General features: G+C 36.6%; 1 protein-coding gene across 4 annotated transcripts in view; it reads left to right on the forward strand.

Annotated features, from left to right (window-relative positions):
- LOC106868429 (mitoguardin) overlaps positions 1-24,629 on the forward strand; it is a 45,583-nt gene extending 20,954 nt beyond the window's left edge. For 2 of the 4 annotated variants that reach the window (XM_014913677.3, XM_014913678.3), the window contains exons 2-13: positions 2,825-3,066; positions 6,081-6,251; positions 8,173-8,273; positions 12,327-12,551; positions 12,911-13,023; positions 13,347-13,419; positions 14,791-14,877; positions 15,354-15,452; positions 19,537-19,671; positions 20,832-20,885; positions 21,392-21,508; positions 22,732-24,248. In XM_014913677.3, the coding sequence (XP_014769163.1) occupies positions 2,835-3,066; positions 6,081-6,251; positions 8,173-8,273; positions 12,327-12,551; positions 12,911-13,023; positions 13,347-13,419; positions 14,791-14,877; positions 15,354-15,452; positions 19,537-19,671; positions 20,832-20,885; positions 21,392-21,508; positions 22,732-22,878 (1,554 nt within the window). In that variant the 5' untranslated portion in view covers positions 2,825-2,834 and the 3' untranslated portion in view covers positions 22,879-24,248. Of the gene's footprint in view, positions 1-1,592; positions 1,697-2,824; positions 3,067-6,080; positions 6,252-8,172; positions 8,274-12,326; positions 12,552-12,910; positions 13,024-13,346; positions 13,420-14,790; positions 14,878-15,353; positions 15,453-19,536; positions 19,672-20,831; positions 20,886-21,391; positions 21,509-22,731 lie in introns of all 4 variants that reach the window. The other 2 variants (XM_014913676.3, XM_014913673.3) reach the window with 2 other exon arrangements.
- The last annotated feature ends 103 nt before the right edge of the window (positions 24,630-24,732 follow it).

A 24,732-nucleotide genomic window follows, 5' to 3' on the forward strand; every position in this document is an offset into this window, starting at 1 on the left:
CCCATCAGTCACTTTTGGGACACCCTGTATATGAGTCTAGTGCTTTCTTAATTTTCTTGTTTCACAGTATCTTACTGAAACATATTCATTTGTCACAATTTAATTACAAAGAAACACCAAAAGAAAAAAAGGTGGGAGAGGATTAAGCAGTAGAAGATGGAGAAGGAGGGAGCTACGGGCCACACACCCCAGAATAAATGGCATGTTCATGACTGCCATGGTGTTGCTGCGGAGAATGGTCCATGACAGTTGCTGCAGTAGTCACTACACATTGTGGGGCTCATTTCTGAGCCCCACAACAGCTGTTATCCTGTTTTTGTGGAGGAAAATGTTAGTGTGGAGTTCAAGAAAACCTGAAGTCTCAATAGTGACCAGCAGAAATTGATAGCAGCTGGTCAGACTCCTCTGTTTAATTTTCTCTCCACTGCATTACAGATGGTGATACCTGGGTTTGCAGTCAATGCAGCAAGGTTTTGTTGTTTATCTTTTATCAAATTTATTTCAGATTTTATGAAGGGCTAAGCTTATATTTGTCCATGGTGTTATCCCACACCGGCAGGAACCATTCAATTTTGTGTGTAAATACCACTTTATGTTACCTGTCTTTGTAATGTCAACCTTATTTAATGCCCCTGTTTAAGTAAAATATGTAAGTTGGTAGAATTGTTTACTGCTCTGGACAAAATGCATTGCTGCATTTCTTGTAGCTTTACATTCTGAGTTCAAATTTCACCCAGGTGCCTTTCATCCTTTAGTGGGTTGATAAAATAAGTACCACTTGTCCACAGGGGGAAATATAATCAGCTAGCCCCCTTCCTCAAAGTTTTAGGCCTTGTACTTGTAAAAGAAAGGATTGTCATTATGAAGGTGACAAGCTGGCAGAATCATTAGTATGTCAAAGTGCTTAGTGGCATTTCTTTGTTTTTTTTTTTACATGTTGGGATCAAATACTGTTGAGGTCAACGTTGTCTTTAATCTTTTTGGGGCCAGTAACATAAAATGCTAGTCAAGTACAGGGGATGGATGTGATCAACTACTCCCTCTTCTCTTAAAACATCTGGTAATGTGCCAGAATTTGGAAGAATTGTTATTAATGGAGTGAGCTGGCAGTATCATTAAGCACATCAGACAAAATGCTCAGTGACATTTTTTTCTAGCTCTTTACATTTTGAGTTCAACTACCACCACAGTCAACTTTGCCATTCATCCTTTTAGGGTTACTAAAGTTCCAGTCATGTACTGGGGTCATTATAATCAGCTAACTCCATTTAGAAAGAATTGTTGTTGTTGCTGTTGTTACAAGGGTGGTGACTTGTCAGAATTGTTAGCCTTGCAGTACTTTTACTGACCCTTTACTTCTTGGGTTCAAATCTAGCCAAGGTCAACTTTGCTTTGTATCCCTCTGGGGTTGAAATTGATTTGACTCATCCTTCTCCTCAAATTTCAGACCATTTGCCTATTCTAGCAACAATATCTTTGCGTTCCAAGTTCATTTCTTGTTGCAATTGACTTTGCTTTTTATCTTTGTAAGGTTGATAAAATACTAAATAACTACATACCAAATACTGAGATTGATATATTTAATTATACAGGAAACAGGTGAAGGTTGGTAACTGGCAGGGCATCCAACCATTGAAAATCTTCCTCCACAAATTCTGTCTAACCCATGCAAGCATGGAAAAGTGGGCATTAAATGGTGATTACTAGAAATTATTATCTTGCAGAGAATATAAAGTGTTGCAAAACGCTGATAAGAGCAACTGAGATGTAATTAGCAATAACTTGTGTGACAAGAAAACCATCTGGTTTCATTATGCAGTATGAAATTTATGGCTGCATAACAGACTTGTATGATCATGTCTCTTGCAACAGCTGGGAACATTCCTGGCTGTGTGAGCCAGAATGTAGCACTATTGTAAGATAAAAAGTATACAAGTGGATTGTTGGTGATAATTTCTATTCCATAGCTTTGTTGGATGCAGTGTTTAAGATTTTCACCAAATTTCTAGCAAAGAGATTAACACTTGTTTGTACGGAGGTTGGAAAAGTGTAGAACAACATGATCCTAAACATGTCTAACCATGACACCTTCTAACTCATGTGTAACATTATAGAGAAGGAAAGTAACAAAACCTAGCTTCAGTGGGACTCTGATTAATTTGGATCAATCAAAAATCTTTCAGTGTGGTTCATCATCATCACTACTTGATAGCTGTCCTCAAAGCAGCCTGTATCAGTCCTGTTTTCAGAAGCTGGATTAAACAGGCAGACTGAACCTCTTATTCAATCTGTCAAGTGTGTCCTCATCTTTTTTCTTTGTATGTGCTATAAATCTCAAGCTATTGCTGCAGAATCTGAGGTCCTTGTTATTCAAACTGAGACATGAGGAAAAGTGTTTTGGCATACACAGACAAGGTTACCAAAATGGTGTTGGGTGCTATGGATGTGAAGGTAGTCAGCACCATACTGAAAGGATACAAAGTATTAATGGGGGAAATAAATATATGGAGTCATTTCCGTATGTATTTAGTCTTGCTGTGAAATTAATTCAATCAACTACTCTTTTGTGAAAGCGTGTGGCCTAGTGGTTAGGCTGTTGCACTCATGATCACTAGACCATGGGTTCAGTTGCCAGACATTGTGGTCTTGAGCAAACCACGTCGAATTGCTCTACTCCCCTTTTTGATCAGAGGAGAATGTTGGCCTGCTTGCCTAACCCATGGGGTGGTGTCATTTGAAGGCTAAATCAATGCAAAAGTGCATGTATATCAAAAGAAGTTTTTTTTTTAAAAATCAGTTATCTATTTCTCTGTTTCATTTACAGGCTGTGAAAAATGAATAAAGAACTTTTCAACCAACTGGCTGCTCGTGTGGCTGGCATTAAACACTTGAAGGTTAATTCCCATTTGAAAATAACTGTATTTGGTGTATCCCTTGGAGTTGCACTTATAGGATTGCTCACATTGCTATTACGGAAAAAGGAAAAGAAGAAAAGACCCTTAGATCGGCGGAGTACTCAAACAAAAATAGCACGTTCAAGAACTGCTCTAACTGGTACAAATGGAGGTAATCTTTATATATATATATTGGTTTGATTTTTTTGTTATGTTACATTGAGAGGGATCAATTTGTAACTTATTTTCTAAGAGTGAAAATTTTCTACTTTTACAAATTTATATATTAACCCTTTTTATGGAGAATCATTTTCATATTAACCTGGTGCTTGAACATAAATTAACATGAAATTTTGATGGAAAGTTTTAAATCAAGATCACTTCAAAGCAAGAAGTTTGCATCATAGAAACAGGAGTAGTATCATTGTCATTGTCTTTATCATTTGATGTTGCCAGTTCTTGTCAAACTGTCCAACCCATGCCAGCATGGAGAACAGATGTTAAATAATGATGGTGATTATACTGCTCTTAGTTCAACCTTCTTACTATGAAGTGATCTTGATTTAAAATCTTCCATCAAAATTTCATGTTCAAACACCAGGTTTATATGAAAGGTATTTTACTAAATTCTTGATTATTTTCAAAATTAATTAAAACAAAAGTACCACAGAAATGTGGTAGCAAAAGTGTTGAACAGTTTGTTTTCCACAAGGAAAAAAAAAATCTAACATTTTGGGCGAGTTTCTTTGCCAGAGAAATATTAAATGTACATTTTATCTTTCTCCAAGAAAGATCCCTGCCTCACACCATATTATCCTTTTGTACTTATTATTTGCTGATGCAGACCATCACTATTTTTCTTGAATTCTACTGTTTCACCTTTTTCTTTTCTCAAACAACCCCATAAATGGATAGACTACCTTGAGATCCCCGCCAAGGTCAGCTTTGTCTTTTGCCCTTTCAGGATTGATTTAAAAAAAAAAGGTACCAATCCAGTGAGGTGGATTGGTGGAACTATAAGAATGTCAGATCAGATGCCTTGCACTATTTGTTCTAGCTTTTTGCATTCTGAGTAAAATTATACCTTTGTGCCTTGGAAAGTACCCTCACCGACCTGCAGACCTAGACAGATAAGTAAGGCAAATCCTAGAAACAAATGGCAGCACCAAATATATATTATAATTGTTAAGAATAGTATGTAGATTTAAGATTCTTTTATGAAGTTTTCTTAAATTTATGTTGAGCTAATATTATGTGTTGTAGCCTGTGATGGTGCATTATTAACAGTTGTTTTTTTATTTTGATGGAGCAAAAAGGATTTAAATATTTTCGATTTCAGGAAGGACCTAATAAAGAAGTGTTAATAAGACTTTTACAACCATTATCAGATGTAATTGTTTGCAAAAGAATGTGAAGCCAACTTTAATCAATTATTTTCTTATTTGCTCATTTTTAAGGCCATTTTTTGCATTGTTTTTATAGTTATTGTATAATCATCATCATCATCATCTAACCCATGCTGGCATGGGTTAGATGATTTGACTGGAGTTGATGAGCTGGAGAACTGCACCAGGTTCTGTGGTTGGCACCATGTAGGCATGCTTTCCATAGCTGGATGCCCTTCCTAACGCCAACCACTCCAGGAGTGTAATGGGTGCTTTTACATGCCTCCAGCATGGGTGCCATTTACATGACACCAGCAACAACTGTGACTGCGATTCACAGGTACCATTTACATGGCACTGGCAATGCTCGTGACTACGATGCACAGGTGCCATTTACATGACACCAGCAATGACTACAACTGCGATTCACAGGTGCCATTTACATGGCACCATCAATGACCATGACTCACACGAGCCATTTACATGGCACTGCCAATGACCACTGTGTGGCACTTGGGAAAGTGTCTTCTACTATAGCCTTGTGAGTGGATTTGGTAGACAGAAACTGAAAGAAGCCTGTCGTATATATATATATATATATATATATATGTATATGTATGTCTGTGTCTGTGTTTGTCCCCCCACAATGATGATTATATATACATATATAATGTAGTTAGGATTAGGCATGTGTGTGAAGTTAAAAAGTTTATTTCACAGTTATATTGTTTGTTGTCAAAATATTACATATTTTCCCATAGTGATCACACCTTTTGTTGACTATTAATGCCTACTACCTAACCTGAGTATTTGCACACAGAATATACCTGTTGTGTGTGAGTTCGAATGTGTGTGTGTATTTTTGATTAGTGGAGTTTACAGAGTGATTCAAGGGCCAAGTGTTACATGCATTGATACTTATCAAACTCTGATAAGTGTCAATGCACCAAACTCTGTAACTTACGCAGATTAAATGAAACATATATGTATATATATATACACACACACACACACACACACACACATACACACACACACACACACACACACACACACACACACACACACACACACACACACACACATGTTTTGAGTTCTACTTACCTGTCTGTATCACAAAATCTAGGTATGTTTGTGTGTGTGAAGACAGTTTCAAAAGACTTTATGCAAACCACCTATCTTCTTTCTGGCAATTGACAAAAGTAAAGCCACTAAGTTGGTTAGCCACATATAGGGTTTGCAGACCAATTGCACAACACATGCAATCAAGTGAAAAATCATAGAAAAATTCATATTAACGGATCTAAGAAATGCAGTTTATATGTAACTAAATGATTGCATACTCTTTTTAGATCTAAGAATCCCACCATGTTACTGAATTCCAGATCTGAAATTTTCTGCAAATGCAAACTTGTGGACAAATTTCTTTAGGTGAACTGGAAGTCATCACTCTTTCTGGATTGAGCAGCTATCTCCATTGAATAATTCTAAAACTAGCACTAATTTTTCTTTTTCCATTTTTATTCACCCTTCTACTTTTTGCAGCTTCTTTCCTACACATATCATCATCATCATCATCATTTAATGTCCGCTTTCCATGCTAGCATGGGTTGGACGATTTGACTGAGGACTGGTGCAACCGGATGGCTACACCAGGCTCCAATCTAATTTGGCAGAGTTTCTACAGCTGGATGCCCTTCCTAACGCCAACCACTCAGAGAGTGTAGTGGGTGCTTTTACGTGTCACCCGCACATATATATATAAATTAATGACCATTTTGAAATATATTTATTTTAACAGATGTTGCCTGGTCTAAGAATTGTTCAAGTCCCACTTCAAGTCGCTCATTTGTGAGAAATAAAGCTTTGTCTGTGTCTAATTCTAACTCAAGCTTGGCCTCATCAACATCAACACTGACTCATTCTGTTGTAGAAACAACAGAATTTACAGCTGCACAACTCTGCCAGCTAGGTAAGTAACATTGTATTGTCAGAGATTATGGAAGTGTAGTAGATAAGTCATGTCTGGGTTTCACTGTTTTTTTCATTGCTGTGTAAAACATATAAGGATTGGAGGCTTCTACTATTAATTTGCAACAGGCACAATGTCTCTCAAAATTGATTATACTTGGGTCTGCTCTTTCTAACAGGAATACTGTGGTATTGTAGTTTATACTCTCATACACCCTTAAGTGCCAACAGCATTATGGTTCTTTTTGAAATTCTCAACTATGGTCTCTTGCATAAAGAAGCCTGTTTGACACCAGTATCAGTCGATCATATTGATAACAACACTTGATTGGTATTTAGTTTATCTGCTTTGGAAGGATAAAAAGCAGATTAGATTCTTAAAAGCTAAGAAAAGTACTTCAAAGTATTTTGTCTGATGCATTACTTATTCTTCTAATCTACTGCTTTGGAAGCTTTCAAACTGAATAATTAATCACCATAAATTTGTGAGCAGTTCCTGCTTATCAACAACCATCATTTTCTGTCACAACCCAGCTCAAGACCTATTAAGTGAATACTGATGCTTTTACCAAAAGAACTGAGTGAAATGAAATGAAATGAAATGAAATGAAATGAAATGAAATGAAATGGTCCAAAAGAGCATTAAGTGAAGTAAAATCATTCCTGTTGAAGTGAAACTGTTCCAGTTGGGATTCAAAACCAAATTTATGTGATAGATCCAATGTCATCCTCGACAGAATTAACTCATATCTGAGCAGTTAATCTGTAGTGAGTGATTGAGCCTCTTCATCCTGATGGGTGCGAAGGGTGCCAGTGCATGAGATAGCTCTTCAGGCCAAGGGTGGTGTAGAAGAGCTGGGGCCATTTATCGCAGGGGATGCCTAATGTTTAGCCCACTTTAATACCACCACTTGGTTCTTGAGTATCTTTTAGCAGATTTCAATCTGTTACAAACAATCAGATAAAGTCTGAGAATTACTTGATATCTGCATGTATTACTTCATATTTCAGCAATCCTTGAGTCACACTTTCTTCCTACCTTTTCCCCACCAGTCTTGGAGGCACTGCAAAAAGATCATGGCTGCTTCCACTTCAAGTTACTTGCTATATTCTGCAGTAACAAACAACAAGGATTGCCTTTGGTTCTTTTTGTGACATTTTAGTAGCAGTGCTGTCATTATTTATAACTGGTTTCTGTGATTAAACAAACTTAATGAACATAATTACATGCCCTGTTTGATATACGTCTTATAAATACTATGGTATGTAGTTCAGGGAAGTAAAATAGCTGTATTGATACAGTGCTAACAGTTCATAGATTTTGCATTCATCATAGGAAATTTATTATAAATATACTTGATATACTTAATTATATGTACTTCAGTAGAACTAATTTTTGGAAACAGTAACCAGATGTTATAGAAATATTACCTGTGATAAACCATCCTTTCCAGGAGATATTATTTTCATCTTTTTAGCACAATGGCCTCACCTTGTAAGCCTTTGCAGTTAGTGACAGTTGCTTACTAGAAGAAATGTAAGAGAAGTACAGTAATAAAACATAAATGATTGATCTAGTAAAATTATATTTATCTCAGTGAAATTAATGATCTTGTTTTTTTTTTATTTTTATGTTTAATTGAAAGCCTAATTTATTTCGTTTCTCATTGTATTCTTGATGAAATATTTACAATATTTTTTTTTCCAATTAGACAATCAGCTAAAGAAATCACTTGTAACTATATCTTCTATTGATATTTTTAAAGTTCTTCTCTTCATTATGGCACTTTCTTGACTACTCTTTCAATCTTACTATATATTACCTAATTTCTAAGAGTTGTTTGATGTTATTTATCTGCATATCTTCTTTATTTGTCTAGCTTCATTGGTTCAAATACTTGTTTAAATATTTCTTTTTACAGGGCTAGAAAATTTAGACATGGCAATTTCACACTGGGAAGATGCTTTAGCTAAACTTTCCTATCTAGATGCTGAAGATACTTTGGACCAATTAGCTATTCCGGTATGTTTAAACAATTGCAGTAATGTTCTCATACTTAAGAAAATGAAAAAAAATAGTTATGTCCTTAAAGTTTAATGATCAACATTTTATTCAGATGGTTTACACCTACAGTATTTATTGAGTTGAACGCTTATTTGGTTTAGTTCTCCGTATGAAATATATTGATTAATAGATGTAGGCAAGGATGTGTGGTAAGTAGTTTGCTTTTCAGCCTTATAGTTCTGGGTTCAACCCCTCTGTGTGACACCTTGGGTAAATGTCTTCTCCTTTAGCCCCAGGCAAACCAAAACCTTGTGAGTGGATTAGCTAGACAGAAACTGAAAGAAGTGTGTTTGTGTGTGTGCTATTGTCTCCTTGCCTTGACATCATCTGATAGTTGTAAACAAGTGTCACCATCATCCAAGTGGTGTCTTTGTTCTCATTATTCATATCATATCTAAATACTACAAGGCATTTTGTTAGTCACTCTGTTATAATTTAGTTTTTACTTTTTGCACTATGATAATTGTGGAAAGTAAATATTTTGTCTTAGATAAATCAATTGAAATATATCAACAAAATCTGTTGGCAGTTGTTGATGTGGGCTACTTAAATGTTATTTATTCCATATTTTCAGCTTCATTTGAAAAAAATGCATTACAATTTTTCAAAGGATTATCAAATAACAGAAATGTGATAGTTGTTGTTTAGCACTAAGTCTGTCCTAATGGAGCAGACATCTGATCAAAGTCCTCCTATTTCAGACAGTGTATATCTAGGATTACTTTATCCAATATGTTTTTGAGTTAGTAAGAGTGTGTTTAGGAGGAGATTTGGTTGCTATTTTTAGCAAATGATGCACCATGGCATACTAGCTTTCCAAGAGATGTGACAAGGTGCAGTGTGAAAATAATAAAATTAAGTTTAAAAAATATGCAAAATGCAAACTGAAATTCTATATATAAAATCTTGATAATCGTAATTTGCTTACAAGAATTAAGTAGTTAGTACTTCATAATTTTCTGTTAAATATTTTATTTATATTTATATGCTAAAATATATAAATACTCTCTTTTTAATACATTCGTGATTTATTGTATGTGGCAAAGTATTCTTGTATACTCTAAAAATGTGTTGCAAGTAGAATGTAAAACATTTTGGAACCACTGATTTAGAAGCTCCCACATTGGCTCATGGTATTTATATATCAATAAATGTTTGTTTAATGTAGTGATTATCAATTGGGGGCAGATGTTCAGGTGCAATAAAGACTGTAAACAAACAGGAAACAACTTCTATCTCATTCCAGGGTGAAAAACTAGAGGTAGTCGATAGCTTCCGCTATCTGGGCGACCAAGTTAGTAGTGGGGGTGGGTGCGCTGAAAGTGTAGCTGCTAGAATAAGAATAGCCTGGGCAAAGTTTAGAGAGCTCTTACCCCTGCTGGCGACAAAGGGACTCTCACTCAGAGTAAAAGGCAGACTGTATGACGCATGCGTATGAACAGCCATGCTACATGGCAGTGAAACATGGGCTGTAACTGCTGAGGACATACGTAAGCTCGCAAGGAATGAAGCCAGTATGCTCCGTTGGATGTGTAATGTCAATGTGAATACTCGTCAGAGTGTAAGTATCTTGAGAGAAAAGCTGAACATTAGAAGCATCAGTTGTGGTGTGCAAGAGAGACGATTGCGCTGGTATGGACATGTGGTGAGAATGGATGAGGATAGCTGCGTGAAAAAGTGCCACACCCTAACAGTTGAGGGAACCCGTGGAAGAGGTAGGCCCAGGAAGACCTGGGCTGAGGTGGTGAGACAAGACCTTCGTACATTGGGCCTCACCGAGGCGATGACTACTGACCGAGACCTTTGGAAATGTGCTGTGCGTGAGAAGACCCGGCAAGCCAAGTAAGATCGTTGCCAGTGCCCCTGGATTGGCTCTTGTGCGGGTGGCACATGAGATGCACCATTTTGAGCGTGGCCGTTGCCAGTACCGCCTGACTGGCTCCCGTAGGATTTTCGAGTGAGATCGTTGCCAGTGCCCCTGGACTGGCTTGTGCGGGTGGCACATAAAAGACACCATTTCGAGCGTGGCCGTTTTCGTGCGGGTGACACGTAAAAGCACGCACTACACTCTCTGAGTGGTTGGCGTTAGGAAGGGCATCCAGCTGTAGAAACTCTGCCAAATTAGATTGGAGCCTGGTGTTGCCATCCGGTTTCACCAGTCCTCAGTCAAATCGTCCAACCCATGCTAGCATGGAAAGCGGACGTTAAACGATGATGATGATGATAAGATTTTGTTGTTCAAATTTATCTGCACTAAATTTCTTACTCTTCAACAATATACAAAATATTAAATTTTTTTTTTATACAATTCCTAATAGTATATAATTATAAAAATATAATAGGATTTTGTGCCTAGCATCGCCTTTCTGGCACTTGTGCCCGCGGCATGTGTAAGGACTTTCGAGTGAGATCGTTGCCAGTGCCCCTGGACTGGCTCTTGTGCGGGTGGCACATAAAATACACCATTTTGAGCGTGGCCCTTGCCAGTACCGCCTGACTGGCCTTCGTGTCGGTGGCACGTAAAAAGCACCCACTACACTCTCTGAGTGGTTGGCGTTAGGAAGGGCATCCAGCTGTAGAAACTCTGCCAAATCAGATTGGAGCCTGGTGTAGCCATCTGGTTTCACCAGTCCTCAGTCAAATCGTCCAACCCATGCTAGCATGGAAAGCGGACGTTAAACGATGATGATGATGAGGAGGATTTGAGTAAAATAGGAATCAAAGGGATCCATAGGTAAAAAAAAAAAAATGGTTGAGAAACACTGAGTTAATGTTTTAATGTTAACTTTTAAAATTTAAATGTTGATTGCCTAATAATTTAGAAAGGTCATTGATAACAATTGTGAAAGTGCTCTTTTAAACATCTCAGTTTCTGCCAATTTGCCAATTGTTCTTACTATGGTTTCTCTTTAAAGACTGTTCTCTGAGAACGGTCTCATTCCATTGCACCCATTTACACTATTACTTTTGGTTTATTCACTTAAGAAAATATACTCACTATTTACAATTATTATATTGGAGGGGAAATAATTTTCAGTTGAAGATTAAAATAACTAATCCATTTCAATAATAATATTGGCGTAATGTATTTTTTAAGAAAATATATTTACTGTTCAGAATTATCATAATTAGAAAATTTGTGAATGCATGTGGTTAAAGTATTCAGCTCACAATCATAAGGTTGTGAGTTCGATTCCTGGTGGCATGTTGTGTCCTTGAGTAAGATGCTTTACTTCACATTGCTCCAGTCCACTCAGCTTGCAGAAGTGAGTTGTACTTGTAAATCAGAGAGCCAAGCATGTCACACTCTGTGTTATGCTGAATCTTCCTGAGAACAATGTGAAAGGTATGCATATCTGTGGAGTGCTCAGCCACTCGTACTTTAATTTTCTGAGCAGGCTGTTCCGTTGATCGGATCAACTGGAGCCTTTGTCATTGTAACCGAAGGAATGCCACTTTTTTCTTTTTTTTTATTATTTTTTTTTACCTTTGAAAATTCAAATTGAACAACTGTTAATAATAATAATTTTCATTTAAAGATCTAAACCAGACATTAAAATCTCTTTCGAGCGAGATCGTTGCCAGTGCCCCTGGACTGGCTCTTGTGCGGGTGGCACATGAAATGCACCATTTTGAGCGTGGCCGTTGCCAGTACCGCCTGACTGGCCTTCGTGTCGGTGGCATGTAAAAAGCACCCACTACACTCTCTGAGTGGTTGGCGTTAGGAAGGGCATCCAGCTGTAGAAACTCTGCCAAATCAGATTGGAGCCTGGTGTAGCCATCTGGTTTCACCAGTCCTCAGTCAAATCGTCCAACCCATGCTAGCATGGAAAGCGGACATTAAACGATGATGATGATGATGATGAAAATTGATGTAATACACCTTGAATGTTCTTCCTTTAATGTTGTTATTTTTTATAGTTAAGTAAATGGTATTGTTTGACTTCTTCTGTACATTCTTTGTTTTCTTTCCCATTACAAAAAAAAAAAAAAAAAATTCTAATAATTTAGGACACAGAAACTAGTGTTTTGCAACATCAGCTGGAAAATTTGCTTGAGCTAGCACTCCGTATGCAAGATGGCTTTGAACGTTCATGTGAACGACAAGCTGACCAGGCAGCTCTTGAATCAGCACTTGCTGCATTTGCAGAGATTGACAGAATTCGTGCAGAGAAGCTATATTCTACTGATCTGGAGTCATCTGAAGACCAAGAGTCTTTTGTTTCAGCAACTGACGTGAGTTTTGTCTCAATATCTTTACACATTTCATAATCTTTTAGAATAATAATTAACTTATTGTATAGTGTCCGGGTGCACTACAACCCATGAACAGTGAAATGGTCTTAAGTGGGGACAAAAAAGATTTTTTTCCTTTCATATTAATAGTTTCCCCCCCACACACCAAAACAACATTTAAATTCATGAATGTATAAGGGGTAAACTAGAGTTGGCCTTGTGTGGTTAGTCTTTTGTTTAAAGTGTTGAAATTTAATATCTGGAAATGTTTGAATTAGTTATGATTTCAGATGATAATAAGTAATCCTATTTGTCCATTTGTTCTAATGGCTAACCATTCTTAATTGTAATTATTGCAGATGGCTGACTTGACTGATGTTGACACTTATAGAGATTTATTCAAACGACTGCCCCTATATGAAGCAGCACTTCAAGAACACAAATACAATGGGATTACCTATCGCACTATTCGGTAAGTAAGCACATTCATTGGTTCACAGTGGAATTAATGTCATCACCCTTTTCTAATTATGGGTTCACATTTCTAGACTGACATTGCATTGTATACATGAGCGAGACACTTTCCTCTCAATGCTTCAAATTAAAGAGGGGATGGATATCAGAAGTTGAGAAACACTGTAATGGATTGCCTCAGCAACCTTAAAATTGTTAGAAGACAGAGTCAAGCTTTAAAACAGTTTATTGTTTTATTTTATTTTATTTTTTTACTTAAAATTTTAATTATTGATTGGTCTCTCTTTGATTCTTGTTGGCATGGCATTTATCTTTTTACAGAACGCATATGGTAGGTTGTTTGAAAGATGCTGAATTTCTTGCTAAACTGCATTGTCTTCGAGAAGGATTTAATGTAAGTATAGGGCTTTTTAAACATTTTATTTGATGTCCTAGTAGGGAATTGTATCTGTCATTTTAGAAAATGTAGTCATTAACTTCTATTACTAAATATTAACCAAAATTGTAGCTGACAGGTAATTGTAGGGCTGGCTGTGTGGCTAAGAAGTTCACTTCCCAACCATGTGGTTTCTGGTTCAGTCCCACTGCATGGCACCTTGGATAAGTGTCTTCTATAACCTCAGGTCAATCAAAATCCCTGTGAATGAATTTGATAGCTGGAAACTGAAAGATGCCCATTGTGTATGTGTGTGTGTGTGTGTGTGTATTTCTTTGTCTTGACATTGTGTAATAGTAGTAAACAAGCATCACCATCATACAAGTTGTGTCCTTCATTTCCAATCTTCTGTGGGACATGTCCAACTATAAGGACATTAGCTTGCTTGGAAACAGGTGAGGGCTGACTACAGGAGGAGCATCAAGCCATAGATTATCTTCCTCAGTGAATTCTGGCAACTCGTGTAAGCATGAAAAAGGGGATATTAAATCAATGATGATAATATAATGAAATTATTATGTACAGTGCTCAGTTGCGCTGTAGCTCATCAGAAAAAGTAACCAAAACTGCAAAGAATATGCACAGGAAGTGAACAATGAGTAAGTCTTTAAAAAAAAAAAAAATGAGTGTTGGAGAGCATCAGGTGTATTATTGGTAAATTTCAGGAAGCATGGAAGTTTTGAAGGATGTAGTTTCTCAACTGCTAACAACTGATGCAGGTAGTTTATTCTATGCTTTAGCAATTCTGAGCAAGAAAAAATATTTCTTAAAGTCATGGGTGCTGTGTTGTTTGGTTTTATAAGCATGTCCATGAGTGTTAGACATATGGAATTCGAAAAATTGCCCAATGTTGTTGTTGGAAAGATGTTGGATAATGTTGTTGGTGTCGACCAAGTTAATTGCCAAACAGATGAGAATGATGATGAGATAGCCAGAAGACCCTAAAAGCATATGTAAAAGCTTACTTTCAGAGAAAATTGAGCTTTTTTTGGTGGAGATGTAGGATCTTTTTTTATCACTTACAAATGATTTAAGTTTGAAATTAATGTATATATCTGAATTTGTGGTTTTTATCCAATTAAGATAGTAAGAGAAACCTTTATGATTCAGATAAGCTAATAGAAATAAATGTTAATCTATGTTGTACCATCTATCACTTTGTATTTAGATATATTAAAAGTAGTTTGTGTCATTGTGTGTATACCTATACATATGCACATATAGTCTTATATATATATTAGTTCAATATATTTAAATACTAGCTTGAAAATAATTATTGTATGTTTTTCATCATGCTAAATAAAAAAAAAGCTTATGTATTTTTTTCAGATTGTTTTCAAAGACGTGGAAACTAGAAGATGGTTACAAGAAATGGGACGTAACATAATAGCAGGATTGTTACAGAAAGCCGATAGGGTTAGTGTATATATCAGTCAGAAACTTATATTACAAACTAACATGTTTTCTTTGCTAGTAGTATATCTGTATGTGTTAATTTTCATGTTGTCTGAAACCAATACAGAGTGGAAAAGGTTCCAAGTTTGGAAACAACTTCTTTAGTGCTGGTCACCTGGACTGCTCTGGTGCTTTCAGTAACAATAGGAAAGGCATCTGATTGTAAAATGCATGCTTAAAATTGAGATAGTTGGGAAATGTCTTTTAGACTCATTCCTTGCATTGAAGAAATAGATATAAGTGCTATAATAATTACATGTCTCCTTCTGACTGTCTTTGTCTCTCTTTCAAACAAATCTAAGTCCCTAATATGAAAACGATATTTTAAGAACTTGAATAAAATGGGCTTGTCCATCATACTTCTGTAATGAAACCATGGACTAGCAAATATGAAGTCCTCTTCGTATTTGCATTTAAAATTTTTCTTTTAATTACAGGATACTGAAGAGTTCTACCAGGCTTATCAAGATATGATGGACTACATCAATGATGATAGCCATCGATTACAGATGGAGGAAGAACTTAAAGAAAAAGGAGTGAGTGCAAACATTGATTCTAAATTATGTAATTTCATTCTTATGTATGTCACATCTTATGTACCTCAATTATATTTTCACTAAAATAATCCATTCATCTTGATAATTTTTATTTTCAATCTGTTTGGTGAGATGGATGTGGTCAATGTTCTTGAAAAGCTGGAAGTTGATGATTGGAATTCCCAATCATTACATATTTTTCCTGCAGTGATCCCATGTCCTAGGACGAAGGACTGAGTATAGTAGTTAGTACAGTCTGGAGTAGTGGATACAGTGTCAATGATAATAGGAGGAAAGATAAGTGACTCAATATCTGAATGAAGGTAGCATGAGACAAGCCATTTCTGAGGAGACAGCATATTTGTGCAGAAGCTGGAATGTTGTTAGTTTCCTTAAAACATCAGCTGTTTTTAATTTTTACTTGACTCTCCACAATCAAAGGTATCCATTGGTGAAAGTATTACAAGGGAAAAGGTGGGAGTTGTGATGTATTTCTTTTTAATGTAAATCATTCAAGCACAAAACTGTGTAAGTTTCCTAAGGACACAACATAATTACTTTACTGATGTACTAATTCTAACTAATTCAATTACTACATCTTTTTTGATCAAATAATTTGCAGCTATTTGAATATTGAGATTATGTGTGAGAGAATTTATTTTGACAGTTTAAAAGAGAAATACAGGTAATGATGATGAAGTTACTGATCTAGTTAAACCTAGTTACTTATTGCAACAGAAAAGAATTTTGGTGCTGCTGAGTGGATGGGAAAAGTATGAAAGATTCAACCAGAATTACTTAGATGGTGTAGAATCTACAATGAAATTAATATCTTTGCTGCTATTTTCATTAGTTACATATAAAAACAGCAGAATTTGATCCAAGATTTATTTCTAATAAGCATAAAGCCATTTTTTTTCATAAGTAAGGATTTACATTCCTTTCCAACTGAATTACAAAACTGTTCAAGATATATGAGGAAACCCTGTTTTATTCAGCATAGAAAGCTGAATATCAAAAGTATGATGATGAAACTAACCAATTATATCCTCTTGAATATTCTACAATAAAACAGATATAAACAGTTTTCTGGTGTATTCTCTCTTCACTAATTACACATCATGGGTGTTCTAATGTTTCCTCTCTACAATAAGACGTTGGTGTATTATTGTACATTCTCCTCAATAACTACACACGGACAGTCATCATTGCTGTTCTAGCCCATCCTGTCTCCAATAAGACCACCATCATCGCTATTCTAGTCTATCCTCTCTTCAGTAAGACAGCCATCATTGCCGTTCCTGTGTATCCTCTCCACAAGACAAGGGATCAAGGCAAAATGGGTGCCCAAAATTAGACAGGCTTGGAGAAGAAGGGTGTGGAAGCTTAAAGACCCTGCAAACGGACAGAGACTTAGAGACAAGTTACTTGAAGCATTTAACGAAATAGAAGGGGATATAGCATCATACAACGTGGAAGACAATTGGAGATTTCTGCGGGACAACCTGTTGAAAGCCACCGACCAGATTTGTGGGTGGTGTAAGGTCCCCTCCCAACCCAGAGTAACGTGGTGGTGGAACAAGGAGGTAGACAGGGCTATTAGACAAAAGAAACAGGCTTGGAAGGACTGGAAGAACGGTGGTAGAGGGGAAGCAGATAAGGAAAGATTTGCCAATGTTCTGCGCCGTGAGGACCAAAGACTCGAGGTATTTCGTGTTGCAAGACAGTGTAGGAGAGAGAATAGTGATGTTGTAGGAGAGAAATGTGTTCGCATGGATGATGGTACGCTTGCATTAAATGAGGATGCAAAGAAAGAGGTCTGGAGATGCCACTACGATAGATTGCTTAATAAAGAGAATGAATGGGAGAAAGAGAGCCTGCCTTATGTCGACCCAATAGAAGGACCAGCTATCCGAGTTGATAGTACCAGGGTAGATAAAGCAATTAAGAGTATGAAGACCGGGAAAGCCCCCGGCCCATCAGGAATCACTGCAGAGATGCTCAAAATATCTGGCAGTGTTGGCTACAGCCTAGTCACCCGTATTACGAACCAGGTGATACACGAAGGAGTCATACCCTATGACTGGTGTAGCAGCATCATAGTCAACTGCTACAAAGGTAAAGGGGACGCTTTAGATACAAATAATTACAGAGGCATCAAGCTGTTAGATCAGGTTATGAAAGTTACAGAGAGGGTCATAGCCCAACTAATTAGGGAGCGAATCAATTTAGATGAGATGCAGTTTGGGTTCGTGCCAGGTAAAAGCACTACTGATGCCTTATTTCTAGTGAGACAGTTGCAGGAGAAATACCTAGCTAAGGATAAACCTCTGTACCTGGCTTTCGTTGACATGGAGAAAGCCTTTGACAGGGTCCCCCGATCCCTTATCTGGTGGTCAATGAGGAAACTTGGGATAGAAGAATGGTTAGTGAGAGCTGTGCGAGCCATGTACAGAGATGCTGCCAGTAAGGTGAGGGTTGGAAATGAGTACAGCAATGAATTCCGGGTAGAGGTAGGGGTCCACCAAGGTTCCGTCCTCAGCCCCCTATTATTTACCATAGTCCTCCAGGCAATCACAGAGGAGTTCAAGACAGGTTGCCCCTGGGAGCTCCTCTATGCTGATGACCTTGCCCTAATTGCGGAGTCACTATCAGAACTAGAGGAGAAGTTTCAGGTGTGGAAGCAAGGTCTAGAATTGAAGGGCCTTAGAGTCAACCTAGCTAAAACCAAAATCCTAATAAGTAGGAAGGTAGATAAAACACAAACCCCTTCAGGTAGATGGCCCTGCTCAGTATGTAGAAAAGGAGTAGGTAGTAACTCTATAAGATGTACCCGGTGCAAGCTATGGACACATAAGAGGTGCAGCAACATCAAAGGCAGGTTAACTAGCAAGTTAGTTTTTGTTTGTGGCAGATGTTCAGGTGCAATAAAGACTGCAAACAAACAGGAAACAACTTCTATCTCATTCCAGGGTGAAAAACTAGAGGTAGTCGATAGCTTCCGCTATCTGGGCGACCAAGTTAGTAGTGGGGGTGGGTGCGCTGAAAGTGTAGCTGCTAGAATAAGAATAGCCTGGGCAAAGTTTAGAGAGCTCTTACCCCTGCTGGCGACAAAGGGACTCTCACTCAGAGTAAAAGGCAGACTGTATGACGCATGCGTACGAACAACCATGCTACATGGCAGTGAAACATGGGCTGTAACTGCTGAGGACATACGTAAGCTCGCAAGGAATGAAGCCAGTATGCTCCGTTGGATGTGTAATGTCAATGTGAATACCCGTCAGAGTGTAAGTATCTTGAGAGAAAAGCTGAACATTAGAAGCATCAGTTGTGGCGTGCAAGAGAGACGATTGCGCTGGTATGGACATGTGGTGAGAATGGAGGAGGATAGCTGCGTGAAAAAGTGCCACACCCTAACAGTTGAGGGAACCCGTGGAAGAGGTAGGCCCAGGAAGACCTGGGCTGAGGTGGTGAGGCAAGACCTTCGTACATTGGGCCTCACCGAGGCGATGACTACGGACCGAGACCTTTGGAAATGGGCTGTGCGTGAGAAGACCCGGCAAGCCAAGTAAGATCGTTGCCAGTGCCCCTGGACTGGTTCTTGTGCGGGTGGCACATGAGATGCACCATTTTGAGCGTGGCCGTTGCCAGTACCGCCTGACTGGCTCCTGTAGGATTTTCGAGCGAGATCGTTGCCAGTGCCCCTGGACTGGCTTGTGCGGGTGGCACATAAAAGACACCATTTCGAGCGTAGCCGTTTTCGTGCGGGTGACACGTAAAAGCACCCACTACACTCTCTGAGTGGTTGGCGTTAGGAAGGGCATCCAGCTGTAGAAACTCTGCCAAATCGGACTGGAGCCTGGTGTTGCCATCCGGTTTCACCAGTCCTCAGTCAAATCGTCCAACCCATGCTAGCATGGAAAGCGGACGTTAAACGATGATGATGAAGACAGTCATCAATGGTGTTGTAACAAATAGTTTATACTGAATTCATACCACACTTAGCATGTACAGTATTTTTTAAAATAACTTTGGCCTCTGTAATTATTGTTTTACAAAGTGTTATATCAATTGTGCTTTTCAGGTGAAAAAATGTACTTTCTATGATGTGTTCTTAGACTTTATACTGCTGGATGCATTTGATGATTTAGAGAATCCCCCGAAATCTGTGGTTGCTGTGGTCCAAAACCAGTGGTTATCCAATGGATTTAAAGAAACTGTAAGACTATTAATGTATCATGTTCATTACATATTTTATTTATTCTTCATTAATTATTGCATGTCATGTATGATGACAGACACACCACATAACTTGTTCCATAATTGGTGTTCTAAGTTTATTGGCAATTTCAACACCAGTCTTGTTCATAAGGACCTTGGCTATGCTTGATGGATGCCTACAGCTCATCTGCTCATGGAGCTGGTAAGCAACTCTATATGTTGCTGATAGTGTCTGACAGATTACATCTATCTTCTCTTGCTATCTTGTTAGCTAGAAGAGGTCACCATACAATTGCTCATGAGTCATTTTCTGTATTTAGCTGATGTGGAAGTCCATTCAGAACATCTAAGTGTAGCAGCTATCAGTGGACGTTGCCACACACCTAGGATCTCCTTTCTTTTTGATGGTGGAGAATTTTACATAAATAGTAGAGTTAATAAGATTGTAGCTTATTTAGTTGATTTCATAATTTAATCTAAAAATGACCTGAGAATATAAATGCCAACCACTCCGAGAGTGTAGTGGGTGCCTTTTACATGTCACTGGCTTAGGTGCATTCATGTATCACCAGCACAGGTGCCTTTACATGTCATCTACATGGGTGCTTTTACATGTTACTGGCACATATGCTATTACATTTGCAGTAAATACTTATTCAAGTTTTTAGTAAATATTTTACATTATTGCTGGAATAATCACAAAACTTAATTCCGCAGTTAAAGGGTTAAAATAGTAAGGTTTGAGGAAATTTGGCTGCTATTTCTAGTAGGTTGAGTCACTGAAAAGAGACTCTTTACCAATTTTTAGTTGTTTCTTCAGCAAGTTTTAAAACAAATATTTAAATCTTGTTCTGCTGAATTTATTCAACCCTGGTTGGTGTAAATTTAACTATTAGAATGTTAAGGCATTTAAAAGGTTTTGCATGTTATTTAAAAATCGCTATGTACAGCAATGTGACGCTGCTCTAATTTGTTTCACTAACAAGAAAGAATTGAAGAAATCAGTTCACTATCTCAACAATGAAGCATTAATTACTATTTTACTAATAAAAGAAATTGCTGTCTGTTAATTGAGAATGGCATATTCTGAATAATATATTTTTCTTCAATATTATTTTATAATTTTTCATCCTTTGTAATGTATTTGCTGTTTTCTAGGCACTGTCTACAGCTGTGTGGTCAGTTTTGAAAGCTAAAAGAAGAATGCTCAAGGTAAATAAACCAAGATGTTTCATATGTAACTATCTAAGACAGTTTACATCTTTTTTCTGTGCCAATAGTCGGAACATTATTACATTTTAAATTGTTTAGTGGTTAAAATGTCAGTAGCTTGATAAAATGTTATAAATCTATGTAATGTACTTTCTTTGCTTATTTTTACCCAGTTAAAACAAAAAAAAAAAAAAACTCCTCTTACTTTGGATTACAAAATTAAAAAAAAAAAAAAAATCTTCAGTATCAGCAAAGGAAACTGCATTATAATGTTCTTTTATTTGCTGAGTGTAGAAGAAAGGTCTGTGCCCATGATCTTTGCAGGTTATCTGAGACCAGTGACATTGGTACCAATGATGTTCTATGAAGAATTTAAAAACGCTGTCAAATAAAATGTTTCCAAATTATGTAAATTTAACATTGTTACGTACTGACTGTATTTATTGAATAGATTACTAAGATTTTTTTTAAGGATACTTTTCAGATTATAAACATTTCTTTTTCAGTTCCCACATGGTTTTATATCTTACTTTTATTCCATCTCTGAACTAATTACTCCAGTTCTTGTATGGGGTTTGCTTGGCCCACCATCCAATTTAAAAACTATTTGCTGTGCATTTAAGGTAAGTCAATAACTATATCTACTTAACCTCAATAAATAGAAACATCATTTTCATCGTTTAATGTCCGTTTTTCATGCTGGCATGGGTTGGACGGTTTGACAAGAGCTGACCAGATCCAATTGTCCGTTCTAGCATAATTTCTATGGCTGAATACCCTTCTTAACACCAACCACTTACCAGAGTGTGTCCGGTGCTTTTACATGGCACCAACGTCTGCAAGACAAAAAAAACCTCTTGGCTGGGAGAGGGAGTTGGGGCATGGCCATAAAGGACACGCCTGTATGTATTGATGGCCATGATTTTACTTAGCTTTACATGTCGTCTCAAGTACAGCAAATTGCCAGAAGCCTCAGTCACTTGTTATCTCTTCAGTAAGACCAAATTAGTCTACTGGTCCACAAACTCATTATAGGCAGGTTACTGTCAGAATCTGGATGGTTCTCTTGTCAGTTTTGACAATAAGGATTCAATTGTTTGACCAACTCATTGAATTGGCTGTGGTTGAGCATTCCACACACATGTACCCTCAATTCTCAAACCCAGTCAGCATAACACTGTGAAGCTGTGTTTTGGAATTACAGGTATGATCCATCTGAAAGTTTTTTATGCAGTTTCCATCCACAAAGGTATGGGTCAACTGGAGTCTGTAGAAAATGACATTTGCACAAGATGTCATGCAATGGAGTCGAACCCAAGACCTGGTGATTGCAAAGTGAACTTCTTAAAAACATTTGGACACAAAAAATTGGTGTGAAGATGACTGAGTGGTGTGCATGAGGAAATGGAAATACAAAATACAAAAACCCAGTGATTGGCTTATTGGAAACTTAGCCAACAATGTTGTCTTTCAGAAAATGCAATAAATCAAAATCAAAAAAATTAATAAAATACAGTATTATCATTATTTAGTATCTGTTTTCCATGCTGGTATGAGTTTGACTGGAACTGGTAAGCCAGAGAGCTGCACCAGGCTCCAGTCTGTTTTGGCTTGGTTTATACAGCCAGATGCCTTTTCTAACACCAATCGTTCTGTAGAGTGTACCAGGTGCCTTTTCCATGTCACCAGCCCAAGTATCAGATTTTTTTTAAATACCGAGAATGATATTTTACAAAGAATATGTCAAGGAAAGCGTTTTATATTGTTTGGTTTTCTGATAAAATTATTATACTTTATATTTTGAAACTATTGGTTTGATGGTTTTCTTTTTCTTCTTTCTTTACAGGATATAGTGTATAACTTCATCAAAGACATCTTCAGCTTCGAAAAAGTACGATTCACTACGCAAGAGGACATGGGAAGTGACTTGTTACGTATTGTGAAAGAATATGTCAGTATTGCTGAAAATAAGCTATGTGCTGCAAATGTATAGCTTCTGTTCATTTTAATAATGAACAGTTGATTCCACATATATAAAAGTATACTCATCTCTTGGTTAACCAGTGAGTTACATATATGTGTATATTTATATATATATATATATATATATATATATACGTACATACAGTTACTGTGTGCATATGTATGTATGACAGCATTCCTTTCAACAAAATTCAGGTTTGGTATAACACTACTGGAAGTCACTTTTGTGATTATTGACCAAACTGAAGTAGAACTATTTTTTATGAAGAGATTGTTTTGAGAAACTGAATCTTGGTGATTTTAAACTTAACCAGGCTATTACTCTTTAACCCAGGTTATCTCTCTCTTTTTTTTTTTTTTTTTTTTTTTTTTTTTAAATTTCTCTACCAAGTTTTAAATTAAGATTTTCTTCGTTTTGTTGGCAGTGTCTTATTTATTTCTGTGTTACCTTAGACTCTAAATGATCTTAATATAATATTCTAGAATAGTATTTTTATGCATGATCACTTTCAAATTAGTTACATCAATGACATTAGACCTAATATTATACACTCTTAGTCAAAATACTTTGCCTAGGTGAAACTCAGTTGGTAAACATTGTAAAAAAGGGATGTTTTCTTACACTTTCTATAACAATTAAAATGTGAACTTTTGAAGAATTATTCAACCAGCATGCAGATGGATGGAAAATTTTAAGATTTCACTTATACTTTACTTCAATTCAATCTGTGGCGGGGGGGGGGGAAAAAAGTCTGATGTTAAAAGGTATTTCTTATATTTACCTTTTCAGCAACATTGTATCCTGGTTTAAGTTTTATTATTCATGAGAATCGGTGAATAATTTTTTTAAAAATTCTTGGAAAGCTAAATAATTTGCTAGTCTTTTAAAAGAGAGGTAGCTGATTAGACTTGTGAGTCCATTGAAGGATATTTACAATTCTTTTTTTTTTTAGATAGTGTTTTATAAGCAGAGTATATTATTCTGCTGGAGAAAATTAAAGAGGTTTGATCTTTTAGTTGAATCTACTTGATTGTGATCAACTGTGATATCACAAGACAAAATCTGGAAGAAAAATTTAGTAGGAAAGGCAAAATTTCAATATGTTCATTGGATACAGAGAAAGTAATTTTAAGCTTTCTAGTTTTTCTGACAAAATATAGCCAAAGAAATTTCTTCATTCCATTTTACCTTGCTTTGAGAATCTGGCAAATGGAGAAAAGATCACATTTTGATTTACAAATGTAAACATTTAGTTGTCAATTTTTTTTTTTTTTTCCAAATCTTATGTACAGATATGTCATTTCACTTGGAATCGAAGAACATCTTATGTAAAACCCGCCTATTTTGTGATAAACATAGAATGTTTAAGATGCTTGACATTTATCTGTTCAATTGTACATACATTATTTCAGATACAAAGTTTTGATTTATTTATAACACTTGTTAATCGGAAACTTTTGTCTGTCTTTGATGACATTTTAAAAATATTCCCTCTCCTCTTCAACATTCAGTCTTTAGGGTTGAAATAAACAGGCTCCCTCAAGTAGTTTCCTCTTCATTTGACATTATGATCAGGAAAACAATCTGTCAAACTCAAGAATATATGAATTAAATATATTTCATGATAATCTTTAAGCAAGTTTCCTGAAGAAATAAAAATTTAAAAACGAAGGGTCCATGTACTGACAGGAGGATTATTGTTCATCTTTCATGATGGCAAATAAATTACATTTATAATAATAAAATAATGATAACAATAATAATGAAATTATTGTGTATAGTGCACGTGTGCACAACTCATTAAAGGTGCATGTACAGTACATAGAATTATGTACAAAAGTCAGGAAAGTGAACAGTGTATGA

This window comes from Octopus bimaculoides, chromosome 1 (assembly GCF_046866305.1).
Source record: "Octopus bimaculoides isolate indiv1 chromosome 1, ASM4686630v1, whole genome shotgun sequence".
Classification (NCBI taxonomy): Eukaryota; Metazoa; Mollusca; class Cephalopoda; order Octopoda; family Octopodidae; genus Octopus; species Octopus bimaculoides.